At 47.6% G+C, this 16068-nt stretch overlaps 1 protein-coding gene across 1 annotated transcript; it reads right to left on the reverse strand.

Annotated features, from left to right (window-relative positions):
• Window positions 1-5830: 5830 nt before the first annotated feature.
• LOC309335867 (uncharacterized protein C6orf47 homolog) lies at window positions 5831-14509 on the reverse strand. The gene is made up of 2 exons (XM_081851136.1): window positions 14134-14509; window positions 5831-7373 (listed from the first exon to the last, which is right to left on the reverse strand). The coding sequence occupies exon 2, from the start codon at window positions 6755-6757 to the stop codon at window positions 6122-6124; it is 636 nt and encodes a 211-aa protein (XP_081707262.1). The 5' UTR covers window positions 6758-7373; window positions 14134-14509; the 3' UTR covers window positions 5831-6121.
• Between the last annotated feature and the right edge of the window lie 1559 nt (window positions 14510-16068).

Consider the following 16068-nt stretch of genomic DNA (forward strand, 5'->3'; position numbering starts at 1 on the left):
ACACGGGTGGCACTGTGGGTTAAACCACAGAGCCTAGGACTTGCCGATCAGAAGGTTGGCGGTTCAAATCCCCGCAATGGGGTGAGGTCCCGTTGTTCAGTCCCTGCTCCTGCCAACCTAGCAGTTCGAAAGCACGTCAGAGTGCAAGTAGATAAATAGGTACCACTCTGGCGGGAAGGTAAACGGCGTTTCCGTGCGCTGCTCTGGTTATAGTCATGCTGGTCACATGACCCGGAAGCTGTACACTGGTTCTTAAATAAAAGGGGGGGGGGAGAGAATGCAGCAAACTGCACCAAGCAGTGAAGGATAGATCAGTTGGCAGAGCACAAGACTTAATTGGCAGGGTTCGAGCCCCCATGTTGGGCAAAAATATTCCTGTTGGACTAAACGATCCTTGTGGTTCCTTCCAGCTCTATGATTCTGTGATTGGTCACATCAGTTGCTCCTCCCATTTTTTGTCTCTGGCCTCACCCACTACTAGCATGGTCCCCACAAAGGAATTCAGCCAAAAGTATGTTCACCCCGCCACCCTGCTATAGTATTTTATTGCATACAATTCCATACAATAAAATACAAAACAAGAAAATAAAAGAAGCAATAAAAATGCAATTAAAAATCGGTACGAATATTTCACATGATGTATGAACTGCCTCCCATGTTCCACCACAAATACACATACACACACAGTGTTAATGAATGAATTTTGTGGGCCCTGCTGTAAATCCCAGCTGAGCTATGAAAAGTGAAAGCAAGCCCAGCTGAAAGCAGGAGGGGCGGGAGGCAGGGACCCACAGTGCAAACTCCAGAGGAATGATGAACCCCTTTCTTCCCTCTCCTCCAGTAAAAACTGCCTGATTGCTGTCCAGGCTTTGTCCAGTTACCATGAGAACTAGCAATATGCACAACTGTAGGTCGCTCCGGTTGCAACTGAGAATCGCAGAGCCTCGCATTGTTCTTTGAAGTTTCCCTTTTATTTAAATATATAGATATATAGATATATTAACACAGGTTGGAAAAATAAACGAATCGAAATCAACAGTGTTTTAAACTGTTAAAACAGCAGTCAGGATATAGAGACACAGGTTAGTTTATGCAGCTCTCCCGCCCGCGGCCGCCCCCTATACACGACCAATGCGTTCCCAAGTAAAACAGGGTAATTTGGTCCCCACCCCGCCCCACCCAATGAAGAAAATAAGCACTATGCTTCCAAAATCACAAATGGCAACACACTTTCTCAGGCACCGGGGAACATCTAGAGTGGTGCATGACCAAACAGGACAGGGAAGAGGTATATTTTGGCTCTCAATGGGTTGCAGAGATGTACCGTTTTGTGGAGACACAGAGGCACCCAGCCTCCTGTTGCTGTTCATGAAGCACACACAATTATTATTATTTTCTCTTGATCTTCCCTTCACTGGCAAACTCCTCACAGTTTTCATAACAATGCTGCCTCAAGATGGAGCCTATTATAATTCTAGCTTCTCCCTCCCTCCAACACAGAATAGCACAGCCAGCAGTACGATGATACGGGTTGCATAACGTTTCAGCAGGAACATCGCAGGCAGCTACTGGCTAGTATGTGTGACGCCACTCACACCCCTCATCTTGAGATTGATTCGTACGCAATATAAATTTGCTGAGGAATTACTAGGTTTCCCAAATAAGCACTCTGGTAATCCCAGTAAGCGAGACGGCGAGTTTTTTTTTTTTTTTTAAGAGCACAGCGTTGCATTGAAACCAACATAATAAGTCACTCACTACTATAAGGGTGGAACGTCACATTATGTGGAAAAAACACAGGATTTCCAGCTTCGTCTGTTCCTTTTGGCACGTGTGCAGACAGGACACTTCCAGGGGAGGCAGGTGGAAGGCTTTAACCCTTCCTCAAGTTGCTCGTTCTCAAAAATGGCCTCACGGAATCCTTGTCACCCCCAACTCTGGCTCAGTTTGGTTGAGGAAAGAATGAGTTTTTTTGTGGGGGGTGCAGTTGCAAGGGGAAATCAACAGATACCAGAATACTACCTACCTCTCCCCAAGAAAGTTGCCACAAATTCACATTCAAAGATAGGTTTGCCAAGGAAGTTCTGCCTTCAAATGTTTTGGGGACTCGCCCATTATAAGACTCAGTCATTTCAAAATATTTTCTTGACTCCCCTTTCCTTTCAAAAACAAGATGGGTTCCTAATCATTTGTACAAGCGTCAGAAATCCTGTTCTGCCTGCTTCCGAGGTGTGGAGAGCTCTCTAGATCCAGTCCCGCTATAGTCCATTCTCTAGATTAGCCCCTCTTCCGTTCGGGACATTTCAGTGGGTGGAAGGATGGCTTTGGCCCACAAGGATGGGGAACCTGTGGCCTTCCAGATGTTGTTGGACTACAGTTCCCATCATTCCCAGGTCAGAGTCAGGGACGATGGGAGTTGTAGTATTAACAACAACCAGAGGCACAAACGGAAGAATTCCGTAAGACTTTGTGCTAAGGAAGGATGTTTATGCTGGTGGGTTTCGTTTCAGACTGGCTTGCGCCATTCTGGACTGAATTAAAAAAACACAACAATATAGACCTACCCCAATGGGCTGTAGTCAAGTCAATCAATTTGAGGAAACAGCTAATTCCACTGCTAGGGCACAAAATTGGTGGATCTACAGCTTCAAGTAAACTTCTTGGAGAAAATGAGCCGAAGGACAAAAGTAGACATTTCAGTACCACAGCTATACATCACAAGATGGGGTTTTCAGGAGTCCCCTGAGGCCATAGTATCACAGAAGTGTCACATCCACAACTGCTGCTAGTGGTCAGCCTAGTTAGTCAGCTACAAGAGCCCTGAGATTAAGGTGGGGACATTGTCGAAAGCACCCTCCCCTCTCACTGCTCTCTGGAACACCAGGTGAAAAACTGTACCTGGATAGGAGACAAATCTGGTGTGTTCTAACTGTGGAAGGGGCTTGCTGCTGTTTGCCTCAGAGGGCCTCCCCCCCCCGGACCGCTTTCCTCAGAGTTAGAGAGCAACAAAGAGCGATGGCCATTGCGATGGCCTTCTACTCGTCCCTCAGCAAAAGGGGAAGATGTTCGTAGGTGAACGTGAGGGTGAAATTAAAAGGGTGTGCACTTCAGATCTGACACCCAGAGAGACAAAGATCTAACGCATGACCCTGGGCAAAGGGAGCCGTTTCTTCTCAGTTCCTATCTCTGATTCAGGGGTGGGGGACCTGTGGCCCTCCAGACTACAACTCCTATCATTCTTAATTACTGACCGTTCCGACTAGGGCTGCTGGGAGTTGGGATTCCGACAGCATTTGGGAGGCCAAAGCCCTCCTCTTCTTCCTGGAACAGGAATGCACACCACAAAAGCAGTGTTTGCCGGCACCCGCAGTGGCAGGCCAGAAGTTTGAAAGGATAGAGAAGGCATTCATTCTGCCTCAGAACCGGAACGCTTAAGTTTTTTATTCTCGCTCGAGGCAGATGGCATGGGACGTTCTGGCTCTATCCGGACAAGAGAGGGGTTTCACTTGAAAGATATCACATGGGTATTAGACAATATTCAGAGAAGGAAATGAATCTGAGAAAGCTTTGACAGAAAGGGTTGTGCATTTTTGGAAAAGGACTTGAATCCCGAGGACGTTTCCTAGATGAAATGGGAGTGTTTCTGCTGAAAATGAGATTGCAGCTTGCTCTGAATGTGGTTGCAATGTAGAATTATTTCCTGCAACCATTTTTTTAAAAAGGAATGATCTGATTTGCCACTTTCTTGTCTATCACAACATGGAGAACAAGTGGATCTCAAGGAGCTAGAGGGAGAGGGATGATTTAGCGGGGAAAGGGGACATCACAAAAGGGACTAATGAGAAAGAGTGGATATGTTCTAGGTTCCAGAGACTCAAAATCAAAGCATGTTTTATACATCACTGCTTGCAGCTAACAGAGGAGTGTTCAGGGGAGAGGTTAAACTGTATTTGTGTTTGTGGAAGGAGTGGGGATCACTCAGTGATAACATCTGGTTTGGGGGCATTCTAGGCATGCATCAGAGACCGCGGATCTTGAAGGGAAGAAGGGGGCAGGGAGACAGAAATGTAAGGTATATAACTTGGAAAGGACCTGACTGTGGACCTCACGTAGCTACAACATAGGATGGATTCCACACAAGAAGGTGGTGTTTGTTTTAGGAGATCACAAGAGACATACATGATCCCAACAGAACTGAAGAATGAAGTGTGTTGTGCTGATCTGGAAAGATGTGCTGACCTAGGAATGTGGAGGCCTTGCCAGAAATGAGGAAAGGAATAATGTTCCTACGAACACAACTGCCGCATCAACTCCGGTGGTCCCTAATTCCAACGGCAAGCATGGTGCAATATAAACTTCCCATCCCCTGGCAAGAAAAACACAAACAGGACCTTGGAAGAGAGGCTGATTGGGCCTATGGCTGGCAGCCCCGATTGCAAGCCTGAACAGGTAACCAAGCTTCCCGCAGGTGAACATTAATATTCTGGGAAACGTGGGTCACCCTCTTGCGAGGCAATAGGGCACACCTCAGGTGTAGGTGTGTGGTAAAGGTAGACATTTGTATCCCTGCACGGCTCAAGCACACCTGGGCTGCTGAGAGGCATGCTGAGATCCTCTTTCAATCATATCCAGATCCTTTGGGCAACACATGGCCCACACTGATCTGGTAGCATAAAATCTCAATATTGCTGAAGTTGCTTGGGCTGGGTATCAATAAAACAGGGCAAAGAACTAGACTCTCCTGCTGCTGGAAAAGGTTCTAGATGCTGGTGAGGAGCAGGTGGAATCTAGCTGAAATTCCAGGCTCAGAACTGCTTATCCCTGAGGTTTGGGACGGAGGGGAAGATCAACTTTCTAAACAGCCCACCTTGCCCCTTCAGAATAAGCTAGGGAGAGGCAGTCCATTTCTAACAGGGAGTCCTCAGTAGTCTACCCCCATCCAGATTCCTCCTCAGTAGTTTTACATATTTCCTGATACTGCCCTCCAGAAGTTCCTGAACTCCAACTCCCATCAGCCCCGGCAAGCCCAGCAAATAACCAGGGATGATGGGAACTGTAGTCCAACCATCTCTGGAAGGTTCCATGATGGGTACCCCTGCTCTAAGTTGTGGGAGGCTTTCATGACTTTCTGGAATCTTCCTCCCCTAGATTAGATGTCACACCAATTAGAACACTTCCTGCCAAACTCCAGTCCTCCCTTTGAATCCTCTTGCGCAGGTGCAATAGGTCTCTCTCATAGGATCTGACCCATAGTTCTCAAATCCACCCCGCCCTAGCCTCCGATAAATCCACTCTCTGGTCCCAGTTAAGATAGGATGTTCTCCATCCCACTGGAGTACCCACTTGCCCCAGGATGTTCTCCATCCCTAGTACCCACTTGCCCCAGCCTGAGACGGGGGCAAGAAGATGCAATGTGGCATCTACTGGCCCTTCCCAGATCATTTCCCCTGCCCTCTCCCTTCCACCCTCCCAAGTGATTGTCCAAAGCCTCTTGCCCTCACCTGCTGGGCCACCCGAGCAGAATGCTGCACTTGCTTGCTTTTCAAGATCAAAGCACGGCTCCCAGTGTCCATTCTAGACAACTCACACTTGGGTCTAGGGGCGCCTCTGCTAAAACGAGGACCCCACTGACTGATGAAATCACCAGTTTTTGCAGATTATAGGAACTGGTTATGTGCGGACCACCCCATCAATGCTTCTTCAAGCATGCTCTACAGAGGCATGTCCATAACCCTGTCAATGAACCCTCGAGTCCCCTCACCTTCCCGCCAAATCTAGTTCCCAAGATCCACTGGGGGCAGGCAAGACAGGAAAACCAGGTTCAGACTTCTTCAAGGCCCCTCTAGGTGGGAATAGTTGTGATGGTTTCCCCTCCCTTTGCTCCCCAAAAAGCCATTCACAAATGGGCACTGGAACCGCCTGCGTGGGGGACAGGACACACACACATACATATGTTTTTGCAAACATACACCCACTGCACAACCACTCTCTATTCCCTCCTCTTTTGTGCGTGTCTGTCCAGCCGTCCTAAATGGAGACCACAATGGCTGCGCTCTTTGGCTTCCAACCCCCAATTCTACCCCAAACAGCCGCAGGAGGCGGGCCAACAGAGTCTTCCTCCTTATAGCGGCGGCGACTGCTTGCCTGTGTCGGCTGCTGACAGTTCCTCTTCCTTGGCTGGGTCGGGGCCAATGGGCTCTTTCTCCTCTGGGGGCTCTGACCCGCCGGCCTGGATACTGACACACAAAACCAGGGTCTGCAGGAAGCCGTAGAGGCAGGCAAACTGGACCAGGTACTCCTGCACCAGCCACAGGGCCAAATACATCCCGTAAGCGGTGACTAAGAAGCAGGCAAAGCCGTGAAGCCAGACCTTCAGAGGGCCCCCGAATCCCAGGATATCCAAAACCAGCCGGAAGGCCGGGGACGAGGCACAGAGCAAAGTCACCACGCACAGGTCAAAGAGGTGGCGGGTGAAGTTGAAGCAGATCTGCAATTGCTCTGGCGATTCGACGGATGCTTTCGGCGGCGAGAGGTGCTGAGGTATCCCGGCCAATAGGGAGCCCTCTCCAGCAGCGGAACTTTGGCCCCAGCCAATAGCGCCCAAGAGGCGTTGGCCGCTCCACCATCTTGGTTTTGGGGGCGCCGTGCTTTCCTCCAGCTCCCCCTGCATTTCCTCCTCTTCCTTTTTCACGTCCTTCGCCTTTCCTCGTCGCCAAGGCAGTCCAGGGAGCCATGACTTGGCTCTGCTGAGGAACATGGCGCAGGGAGAGGATGCACAGATATATTATTATAATATAGATAAATATATGTAAACAAACTAAAGAGCAGGTGTGGGAGCTATACACCCAGAGCAACCAAAGTTCACTTGGGACCCAAGGTTCTCGAAGATCAGCTCCCTGCCACGAAGAATGAGGCCTAGCATGGCATTTTCCGCTCCTCCTGCTCACATCTGCTGCTTCAGATGCCAAGGCTGGTGGCTCAGTCTTCAAGGAAACCACAATTGTGGGTTTTCCATAAATCTTGGCTCCTCCGGGCTTGGAGCTGTCCTAGATGCTGGCTGCCAAGAACATGAATCTCCTGTGTCCAAGCAAATACATATGTTGGAGAACGGTTTGCTCACACAGAAGGAAGTTGAACTTCCTGCCACATCACACTGATTTTTTCAACACTCCTGGCAAACCAGCCATCTTAGGGCATGCAGGTCCGGTTCCCCAAATGGGCATGGTGGGTTCAGTTCCCTGTTTCCAAAAGGGTGTATTTGTGTCTGCCAAAATAAAAAAAATCTCAGCTTCTTATTAGTTCAGGGGCTCCAAAGTCTCGCATCATGCTGCCTCAAATAAAAGATGGGATCTTTCGCTCCAGAACAGCCTCCCCTATGAAAGAAAGAAAGAAATTTTCAGTCAGCGAACTGACCGCAGGTGGGACAGAATGGCAATTAAGGGGAGATTTCTGATTTAACCTACTTCTTATCTTGAAAAATGGTGGTAATAGTGACCCATGGGCTTGCTGCAAGGGCGAACATGGTTTTAAATGCTGGAAACGGAAGACTAAAAGGCGAATAAACTTTAATTCTCATCCTTCATGAAGATTTTCCGTCTAGCTAGCAGGAAATGTTACGGACCCCCAAATACTGACAAGGCCCTGATATTAGCTGTGGGTTATCGTCAACTAAGTTTTACTCAGTGTAGAGACACTGAAAATAACATGAGTAACTTAGAGCCATTCACTTCAATGGGCCTACGATGAGTAAAACTAAGTGAAACGTAACTGAATACCACACTATGTTCCCTGGTAGTTTCTCCATGGAGATTATCATTTTAAAAAAAACAAACTGATCACATGATCAGTTTCCAAAACACTGATTCTCACCAATTCTCAATACTGATTTTATCCAATAATAAAAACATTGTTTCATTGATCATGTTTGTATCCTCACCCTTCACCACAGGCTCCCAGGGCAGGCTACACAAATCACAAAAAAAGCGTTGAATACAAATAATAAAACAGCAGCTAAAACTTTAAAAGAATGCAATTGAACAGCAAGCAGTGAAAAACAGCAACAGCGTGACCAAGACCTCCCAAAGGCCTCAAGAGTGAAGTGTATCTCAAGCAGTACCAGAACCAGACATACTTTAGAGAGGAGGTAATTCTGAAGATGGGCTTCTACTTCTAAGAAGGCTTTACAGTGGTACCTCGGGATACATACGCTTCAGGTTACAGACTCCACTAATCCAGAAATAGTGCCTCAGATTAAGAACTTTGCTTCAGGATGAGAACAGAAATTGTGCTCTGGCGACGCGGCAGCAGCAGGAGGCCCCATTAGCTAAAGTGGTGCTTCAGGTTAAGAACAGTTTCAGGTTAAGAACGGACCTCTGGAACGAATTAAGTACTTAACCTGAGGTACCACTGTATTTGGTGATGGAACTCTTGAGAAGGACCTCTCCTGTTGACCATAACACACAGGCAGGTTGCGTTATAGAGAGAGGCGTTCCTTCAGATATTTGGGCCCCATATCGTTTAGGGCTTTCCACAGACCCCATTCCAAGTGCTGGTTTGGACCTATAAAACCTTAAAATAGAACCACAATGCCTCAAGGAACGCCTCTCTCCATATGAAACAATCCAGACTCTCCTCATTCATCATCTGAGGCCCTTCTTCATGTGCCTCCTCTGTGAGAGGTCCAGAGGGTGGCAACACGAGAACAGGGCCTTCTCTGCAGCGGCTCCCTGTTTGTGTGATGCTGTCCCCAGGGAGGCTCGCCTGTCACCTTCATTATACAACTGGATATATCAGTTGCAGCTTCCAAACTGTCTTCAGGAGCAGCCTCAGGGGCAGCACACTGCAATAATCCAACCTGGAGGTGTAACCAGAGAATGGGCAACTGTGGCAAAGCAAGACCAAAATGCAGCCCTTTGCCCAAGTGAGCTTTTGCAGGCAAGGCAGTGATTAAGGGCCAGTTTAAAATCAAATTATTATCCTGGATTCGACTACTTCAGAATGCAGGTAGGGGGGGACGAATCTTGAAAGCACTGCGTGCGTGTTCCTACATGTAAAAAGGCAGCATGTTGGGAAACAGTTCAAGCTCGCCTTCTCTGTATTTGTCCATCTAAAAGGAGGATTTTCTGGTGGGGAAGCACTCAGACCTAATTTCCTGCAGTGGTACGCTAAAAAAAAAACCCCGAAAATCCCTTTACATCACTCGAATCTGCTGCTTGTATACACTGACCCTAATCTCTGTCTCAGAATACAAATGCATTCTATCAGCCACTCCCCATCCCTTGATTGCTTTGGAATTTAATTGCAAAACTCCGAAAAAGGGTTTTTGTACCTCCAGAATTTTGATTTCCCCTATCTTAGGTTGACCTATCTTAGTTTCTCTCCCCACCCCCACCCCAATAATCTCTTTTGGATGGCATGAACCCAAAATGTGCAACTAGTTGAAAACAAGCAGATGGATATCCACCATCTGTAGCCACAAAACAAGATCTGCATGGCATAATAGATATTTTGCAACACCAAGCCGAAACCTGTTTCTATAATCGTCTATGCATTTCTGCTGCTGTAGGGGGAAATATGCCAACAAGGAGCCCTCAAGACGAACAAAAACCTCATTTAAACTCTCAGAAAAGTGACTTCCCCAACCTGGTGCTGGCTGAGGCTGATGGGAATTGCAGTCCAAAACACCTGGAAGGAACCAGTCTGGGGAAGGCTCCCCCTTAGTGCATAAACAAACATGGTGCCCTCCAGATAGGTATAGTTGGACCACAACTCCCATCAGCCCCAGGCAGTGTGGCCCACAGAAAGGGATGATGGGAGCTGGAATTCAATGGCATCAAGGGTTAAATACATCAGCTACCCCTGAATTACCTGTTGGGGGGGGGCAGGAGAGAACATATATACCACTCTAAGTTTCCCATTATCCAACAGCTTGTATGAAACTAGGGGTCAGAGGTGAATTTAGGGGAGCCCGACTGGTTCACCCACACTGGGCACTGATCCGAGAGGGCGCCGCAACAATGACAAAAGAGATTGGGAGGGGGGATTTGGGTGCTGCAGAAATGTTAGAGCCCAAAGTTTGCCACTGCTAGGGGTTCACGAAGAGTGTCCCAGAGCACCTCAGAAGAGCTACCAATGAAAGAGAATGCCTCTGAACATGTTCAGAGTGCTTTCCTGTTCACCACTGATTAACCACAACTCGTGCTTGAGGCTGAGGTAAAGGGCATGACTTTCACGCATCGCCAGATTTTCTAGCCAATCCATGTCAGATAAACAGCAGCTTGCTTTCTTTTAAAAAACTGACTTTGGAAAGCCTTGATTATCTCTCGTATTCTGCTTATTATAATGGCTGTTGGCTCGGCTGGTTCATCTTTTATCTCAGTTGTCTCTTACGTACACTGATTTTACATATGTTAATGGGGTTGTGGCCCCTCCAGCCCAAGTCAAGAGTTGGAACTACAGTGGTAAAGGTAAAGGGACCCCTGACCATTAGGTCCAGTCGTGACCGACTCTGGGGTTGTGGCACTCATCTCGCTTTATTGGCCCAGGTCTTGTGGCCAGCATGACTAAGCCACTTCTGACGAACCAGAGCAGTGCACGGAAATGCCGTTGACCTTCCCGCCAGAGCGATACCTATTTATCTACTTGCACTTTGACGTGCTTTTGAACTGCTAGGTTGGCAGGAGCAGGGACCGAGCAACAGGAGCTCACCCCATCGCGGGGATTCGAACCGCCAACTTTCTGATCGGCAAGTCCTAGGCTCTGTGGTTTAACCCACAGCGCCACCCGTATCCCTAACTACAGTGGTACCTCGGGTTAAGGACTTAATTCGTTCCAGAGGTCCATTCTTAACCTGAAACTGTTCTTAACCTGAAGCACCACTTTAGCTAATGAGGCCTCCTGCCGCTGCCGCGCCGCCGGAGCACGATTTCTGTTCTCATCCCGAAGCAAAGTTCTTAACCCGAGGTACTATTTCTGGGTTAGCGGAGTCTGTACCTTGAAGCTCTGACAGTATGTAACCTGAAGCGTCTGTAACCCAAGGTACCACTGTACTGAAATGAACGATTGTGGCTAAACTTGGGGCCAACGGTTTCGATGGACCTGCTCCGGATAGGGCTAGCAAGGGACACAACAACCCTTTGCAGAAAATGCGAATGAACAAAACAATCATAAAACCCACAAATGGCTTCACAACCACCCCACAAGCACAAAATACTTCAGGCACATGGAAGATGAATCAAACCTCAAAACATGTGTCTCTGTGTGTTAATGAAATGGCAAGGCTGCACCTTCTGCTGTGGTAATATTTGTGTGAGACAGGAAGCGAGGATGCGCTTGGGATTCCTCGTGAGCCACTTTCTTTTTTTTTTTTAAATAATTTTTATTCAATTTTCAATTTTAAAGACAAAACAAACTTACATAAAAAAAAATCAAAACAAAGGTAAAACAAACACAAAACAAAACAAAACACAACCAAATTTTCATCTCCTTCTTTCAATGACTTCCCCGCACTCCCCTGCCCACCTTCCATTTTCACTACATAGCTCAGCAAATTATTTATTAGGTCTCTTAAAAATTATTCAATTCTTTCCTTCCAATTTATCTTTTCCCCCTTTTTAACTTATCATAATTTTACATGTTCCCTTTCCCATATTGGATCTATTCTCCAAGGTCGGCGTAATTTCTCTCCCACAAACTCATCTTTTTTTTTTTTTTTTTTAATATTAAATCTAAAATCATAATATTTCAGTTCCAAATCCCAGGTTTTTACCACCCCAAATTCCCCTCCCCCCTGCCCCCGCTTTGCCCCTACCCAAATAGATAAACAACAGTTTTAGCCCGGATTTCTGACATCCGAGGCCTTCAGGCCCCAGTTAGCCTCTCTCCGCCGATTTTGTTTATAGTCCTCTTTGTTGGTCTTCCCTTCTCCATGAAGTTCTGTCAGCAGCTCCTCATATTTTCTTTCTTCCAAATCAAACAAAGGCAGTTTTTGACCAAAGACAACAAATCTCCCAAAGTCCAGCCCCAGAAAGAAGTCCCCATTGAACTTGTTCATTCTTTGTTGATTCGATATTCTGATTATTCCAGGGACTTCTCTCTTCCTCTGGCCCTGCAGATCTGCAATCCCATAGTCATCCTCCTTGTTTCTTTGATTCCCAAAAGTTGCAGGTTTCTGTTTGCATTCTTGTTGAACTCTTTCTTTTTCTCCTTCCCCCCATAGGGTTATCTCTCCTTCTGCAGCTGCAAATTTTTTTTCCACTTGTTTAGTTCCATTGACAGAGTCGTTAAGTTTAAGACTGAAGGTCATCAACTGTTCAGTCATAATTGTGTTCTGTTTTTGCAAGGTTCCCACCAGACAAAACATTTTTTGTATCTCTGCCAGTAATTTTCCTTCAGCAGCCATTGCAATGTCATCAGTTCCCTCCAGAGGGATCTCCATCATGAATCTCACCCAACAGTCAGTTACTTTGTTGTTAAGGATTATTTTGTTTCCAATCAGTTCAATCAATTCAGTTTCAATGTAGCATTTAATCCAGAAAAGCAGTTATAACACAGTTCCACGTTTCGGCTAGTCGTTTGACAGCTCTTTTTGACAGCTGTCAAACTCCTTATTCTGTTTCTCGGGCTCCCACACTGGGCGCTACCCGGGTCTGGGGGGGTCAACTTAAAAAGCAAAACCCCCGGAATTCCTCTTTCTTCCACTCCTGCTCAAATTACTTCTTAATTCAGTTTGTGAAAGTTCTCCGTTTAAGCACCAAAGTCTTTCCGACCTGGTGCTATCTCTTTGCTTTAAATCTTTTGGTGGGGAGGGGGAGTGCGGACTTCCTTTTTAACACGTCCCCCCGATCATACTCGAATTCGTAAATAAGAAACTTTTAGTGCCGAAATTTCCTTTTACTCACGGGTTACATTTTCAGTCCAAATTTTAAGAAGAAAGACAGCGCTCTCCGGTCATGGCTCGCGGCTTCGCTCCGCCAAGGCAGCGATCGACTCTCAGCACCATGCCACTCTCCGGTCCACTCCGTAGCCTTTAAAAAGGCTCTTCGCGGGTCAGGGAGGGCGCTTAAGGTGCCCACCGAGTCACCATGTCCGCAGGCTTCCGCGCCTGCGGTTTCTAAGGGTCCCCGTGTCGCCGGCACGGCAAGACCCGTCCTTAGCGGAGCCGACTCCCTCCGGAGCTCAGAGGGAGTCCGCCATTACCCGTTCGCGCTATCCCGGAAGTCCCCTCGTGAGCCACTTTCAGATTGGGCTGGGAGTCTGGTCTAGGTGTAATTATGGCGCCATATGCTCTGGTTGGGGGATCCCATTCCCACCAGTGTGGTTTTATTCGGCTTAGAGGGGATTGTGCCTGAGGAGCTGTCGGTTATTAAGAGCGGGAGCCTCATTCATGGCGGGGAAGATTTCTGGCGTTCTATGTCATTTGCTCTCTGCAGCAAGCATGACTTTTGCGAGACTAATCAGAAAAGGTGCCTCAACTGGAAAAAGGTGCCTCAACATGTGTACATTTATAGCATAATAGTCTCCTTAGAGAAGCATCCTGAATCGACTGCTTTTAAGTTCTTAAAACAATCAATGTGTGTGTGTGTTTGTGTATCCTCTGCAGTGCTGTGCAATAAGGATACTTGGGATTTTATATACTGTAAGGCATTTCAAGATATCTCTCACAACACATTTAACTCTGCAATGTTTCAAATCGTGTGGGGGGGGCGTGTGTATGGGGGTTGTCAACCAACATCTGGTCTATTTATAGGCTTCATGAGATTCCCGGCGGAGGGAACTGCCTTCTTAGGCCTTTATTGCAAAAAAAAAAATAATACTCCCCCCTCCCTTCTAAATTAAAGAATCCTTGCAAACCCTCACTTGAATCCTAATCGATGCAGCTACACACACCAGAAAAAAAGCAAATTCCCCCCCAAGAGCTGCTCCCTTAACTCAAAGATTCCTCCCTCCCCAGAGAATCTATACACCCCCCTCCCTAAACGACTGCACCCAACGATCCTAATTAGGGCCGATCTCCCGATCACCCCACCCCCCAAAATAAACCCCTCCAGGAATATCCACCACCCGCTTGCCGGAGAGACCGCAGCGCTGCAACACGCGCCCCCCCTTCCACACACACACGCGTTTAGCACGTACCGGGTGAGATCCAGAGAAGCGATGCCTCCGTAGCAACTTTTTCCCCTTCCCCTCCCTACGGATTTCTTTCTCCTTCCCTTCCGATTTCAGCTTTTTATCTTGCAGAGTAGGGCGGTTTGATTTCATTCCTTTCCTCCGCCTCCCCTGGAAGGTAGCAATGCTCTTCTTTTTAATGTCCCCTACCTTGTTTTTTTAATATATAAATATATGTGTGTGTCCAAACTCCAGCAAAAGAGGGACTTTCCGGAGGATCTTTGGCCCCGCCGAGCAAAGGGAGAGAAGGAAGGGGAGAGACTAGCCCAGCCCTAGATGGAGAAGGAGGGGGAAGGAGACGGGGGGGGGGGAGAGAAAGAGAGAAGTCTCTTCCTTGGGATTTTCTGGTAGGACTGGATTAGGGAGAAGCACCACCCCAAAGGCGGGAGGAGCCTCTAGGGAGGGGTCAACTGGGAAGGAGGGGCTACCTGGGGGGTGGAGGAAGTGGGAGAACTGGAAGGGCGGACTGGGTGTCGGAGGGAGCGGGAGGGGCTGGGAGCTGGCGCAGCCCGGACGCCTGGGTTCCCTGCGAGGGCGCCAGGATCATTATGGTTTCATTCATTGCTCTTAGTCAATGCAACAGTCCCAGAGGCAGGTTGCAAAAGTGTGAAGTGTTGAAATTACAGACTCAGGCAGGGGTCAGCAAACTTTTCAGCAGGGGCCTGGTCCACTGTCCCTCAGACCTTGTGGTGGGGGCTGGACTATATTTTGGGGGGGAAATAAAAAATAAACGAATTCCTATGCCCCACAAATAACCCAGAGATTCATTTTACATAAAAGCACACATTCTACTCATGTAGAAACACCAGGCAGGCCCCACAAATAACCCAGAGATGCATTTTAAATAAAAGGACACATTCTACTCATGTAAAAACACGCTGATTCCTGGACTGTCTGCAGGGCGGATTTAGAAGGCGATTGGGCCCGGATCCGGCCCCCGGGCCATAGTTTGCCTACCCATGGTCAGGTATAGGAGGAATCCTCAAAAAAACAAAAGTTTCAGGTTTCAAAAGGATTAGGCCTGTGGTTCCCAACCTTTTTTTTTTTTTTTTGCCATGCCCTGCATAAGCATCTCTAAAATTCTTGACCTCCCCCCCCCCCCGTTTGGTATATAATTCTTATTATTCAAAAATAAGATCCTGTTCACGTGGAGGAAGCCTAAAAGGCCATTAACTGTTAATAACTCGTTCTCAAATTGGCCCCCTTAAAAATCAAATTGCCCCTCTGTGGGGTGGGTGCTCCACGTTGTGGAACCACGGGATTAGGCTGTAGTAGTAGCAGTAATGCGGTTGGGTTGAGGGGGAGGGGAGCAAGAGCTGGAGGCCCGTAAATTTTAGGAAGGGGCCGGTGGGAGCCAGCCAGGACTCCTGGGTTCTCCTAAGAAAGGGCTGGGTGGGAGCCAGGGTTCTTCTAAGAAAGAGCTAGGATCATGGCAGTAGAAGTCTTTATTCTTTCTTAAATTGGTATACCACCCTTTATCTGTGGATGTCAGGGCAGTTCAGATACAAAATAAAGATACAAAATACAAAACAATAATCCCACCCCACCCGCCAAGTAAAGCTTGGATTAGTTACAGTGGTGAAAGTTCCTATATTAGAGGTGCTGTTGTTGTTTAGTCGTTTAGTGTCCGACTCTTCGTGACCCCCTGGACCAGAGCACGCCAGGCACTCCTGTCTTCCACTGCCTCCCACAGTTTGGTCAAACTCATGTTCGTAGCTTTGAGAACACTGTCCAACCATTTCGTCCTCTGTCGTCCCCTTCTCCTTGTGCCCTCCATCTTTCCCAACATCGGGGTCTTTTCCAGGGAGTCTTCTCTTCTCATGAGGTGGCCAAAGTATTGGAGCCTCAGCTTCAGGATCTGTCCTTCCAGTGAGCACTCAGGGCTGATTTCCTTCAGAATGG

This window comes from Podarcis erhardii (genome assembly GCF_964252035.2).
Source record: "Podarcis erhardii genome assembly, chromosome: 2".
Taxonomy (NCBI): domain Eukaryota; kingdom Metazoa; phylum Chordata; class Lepidosauria; order Squamata; family Lacertidae; genus Podarcis; species Podarcis erhardii.

Coding starts and splice junctions, on each gene's coding strand:
- LOC309335867 (XM_081851136.1), bottom strand. CDS start 6,757: ATGTTCCTCAGCAGAGCCAAGTCATGGCTCCCTGGACTGCCTTGGCGA.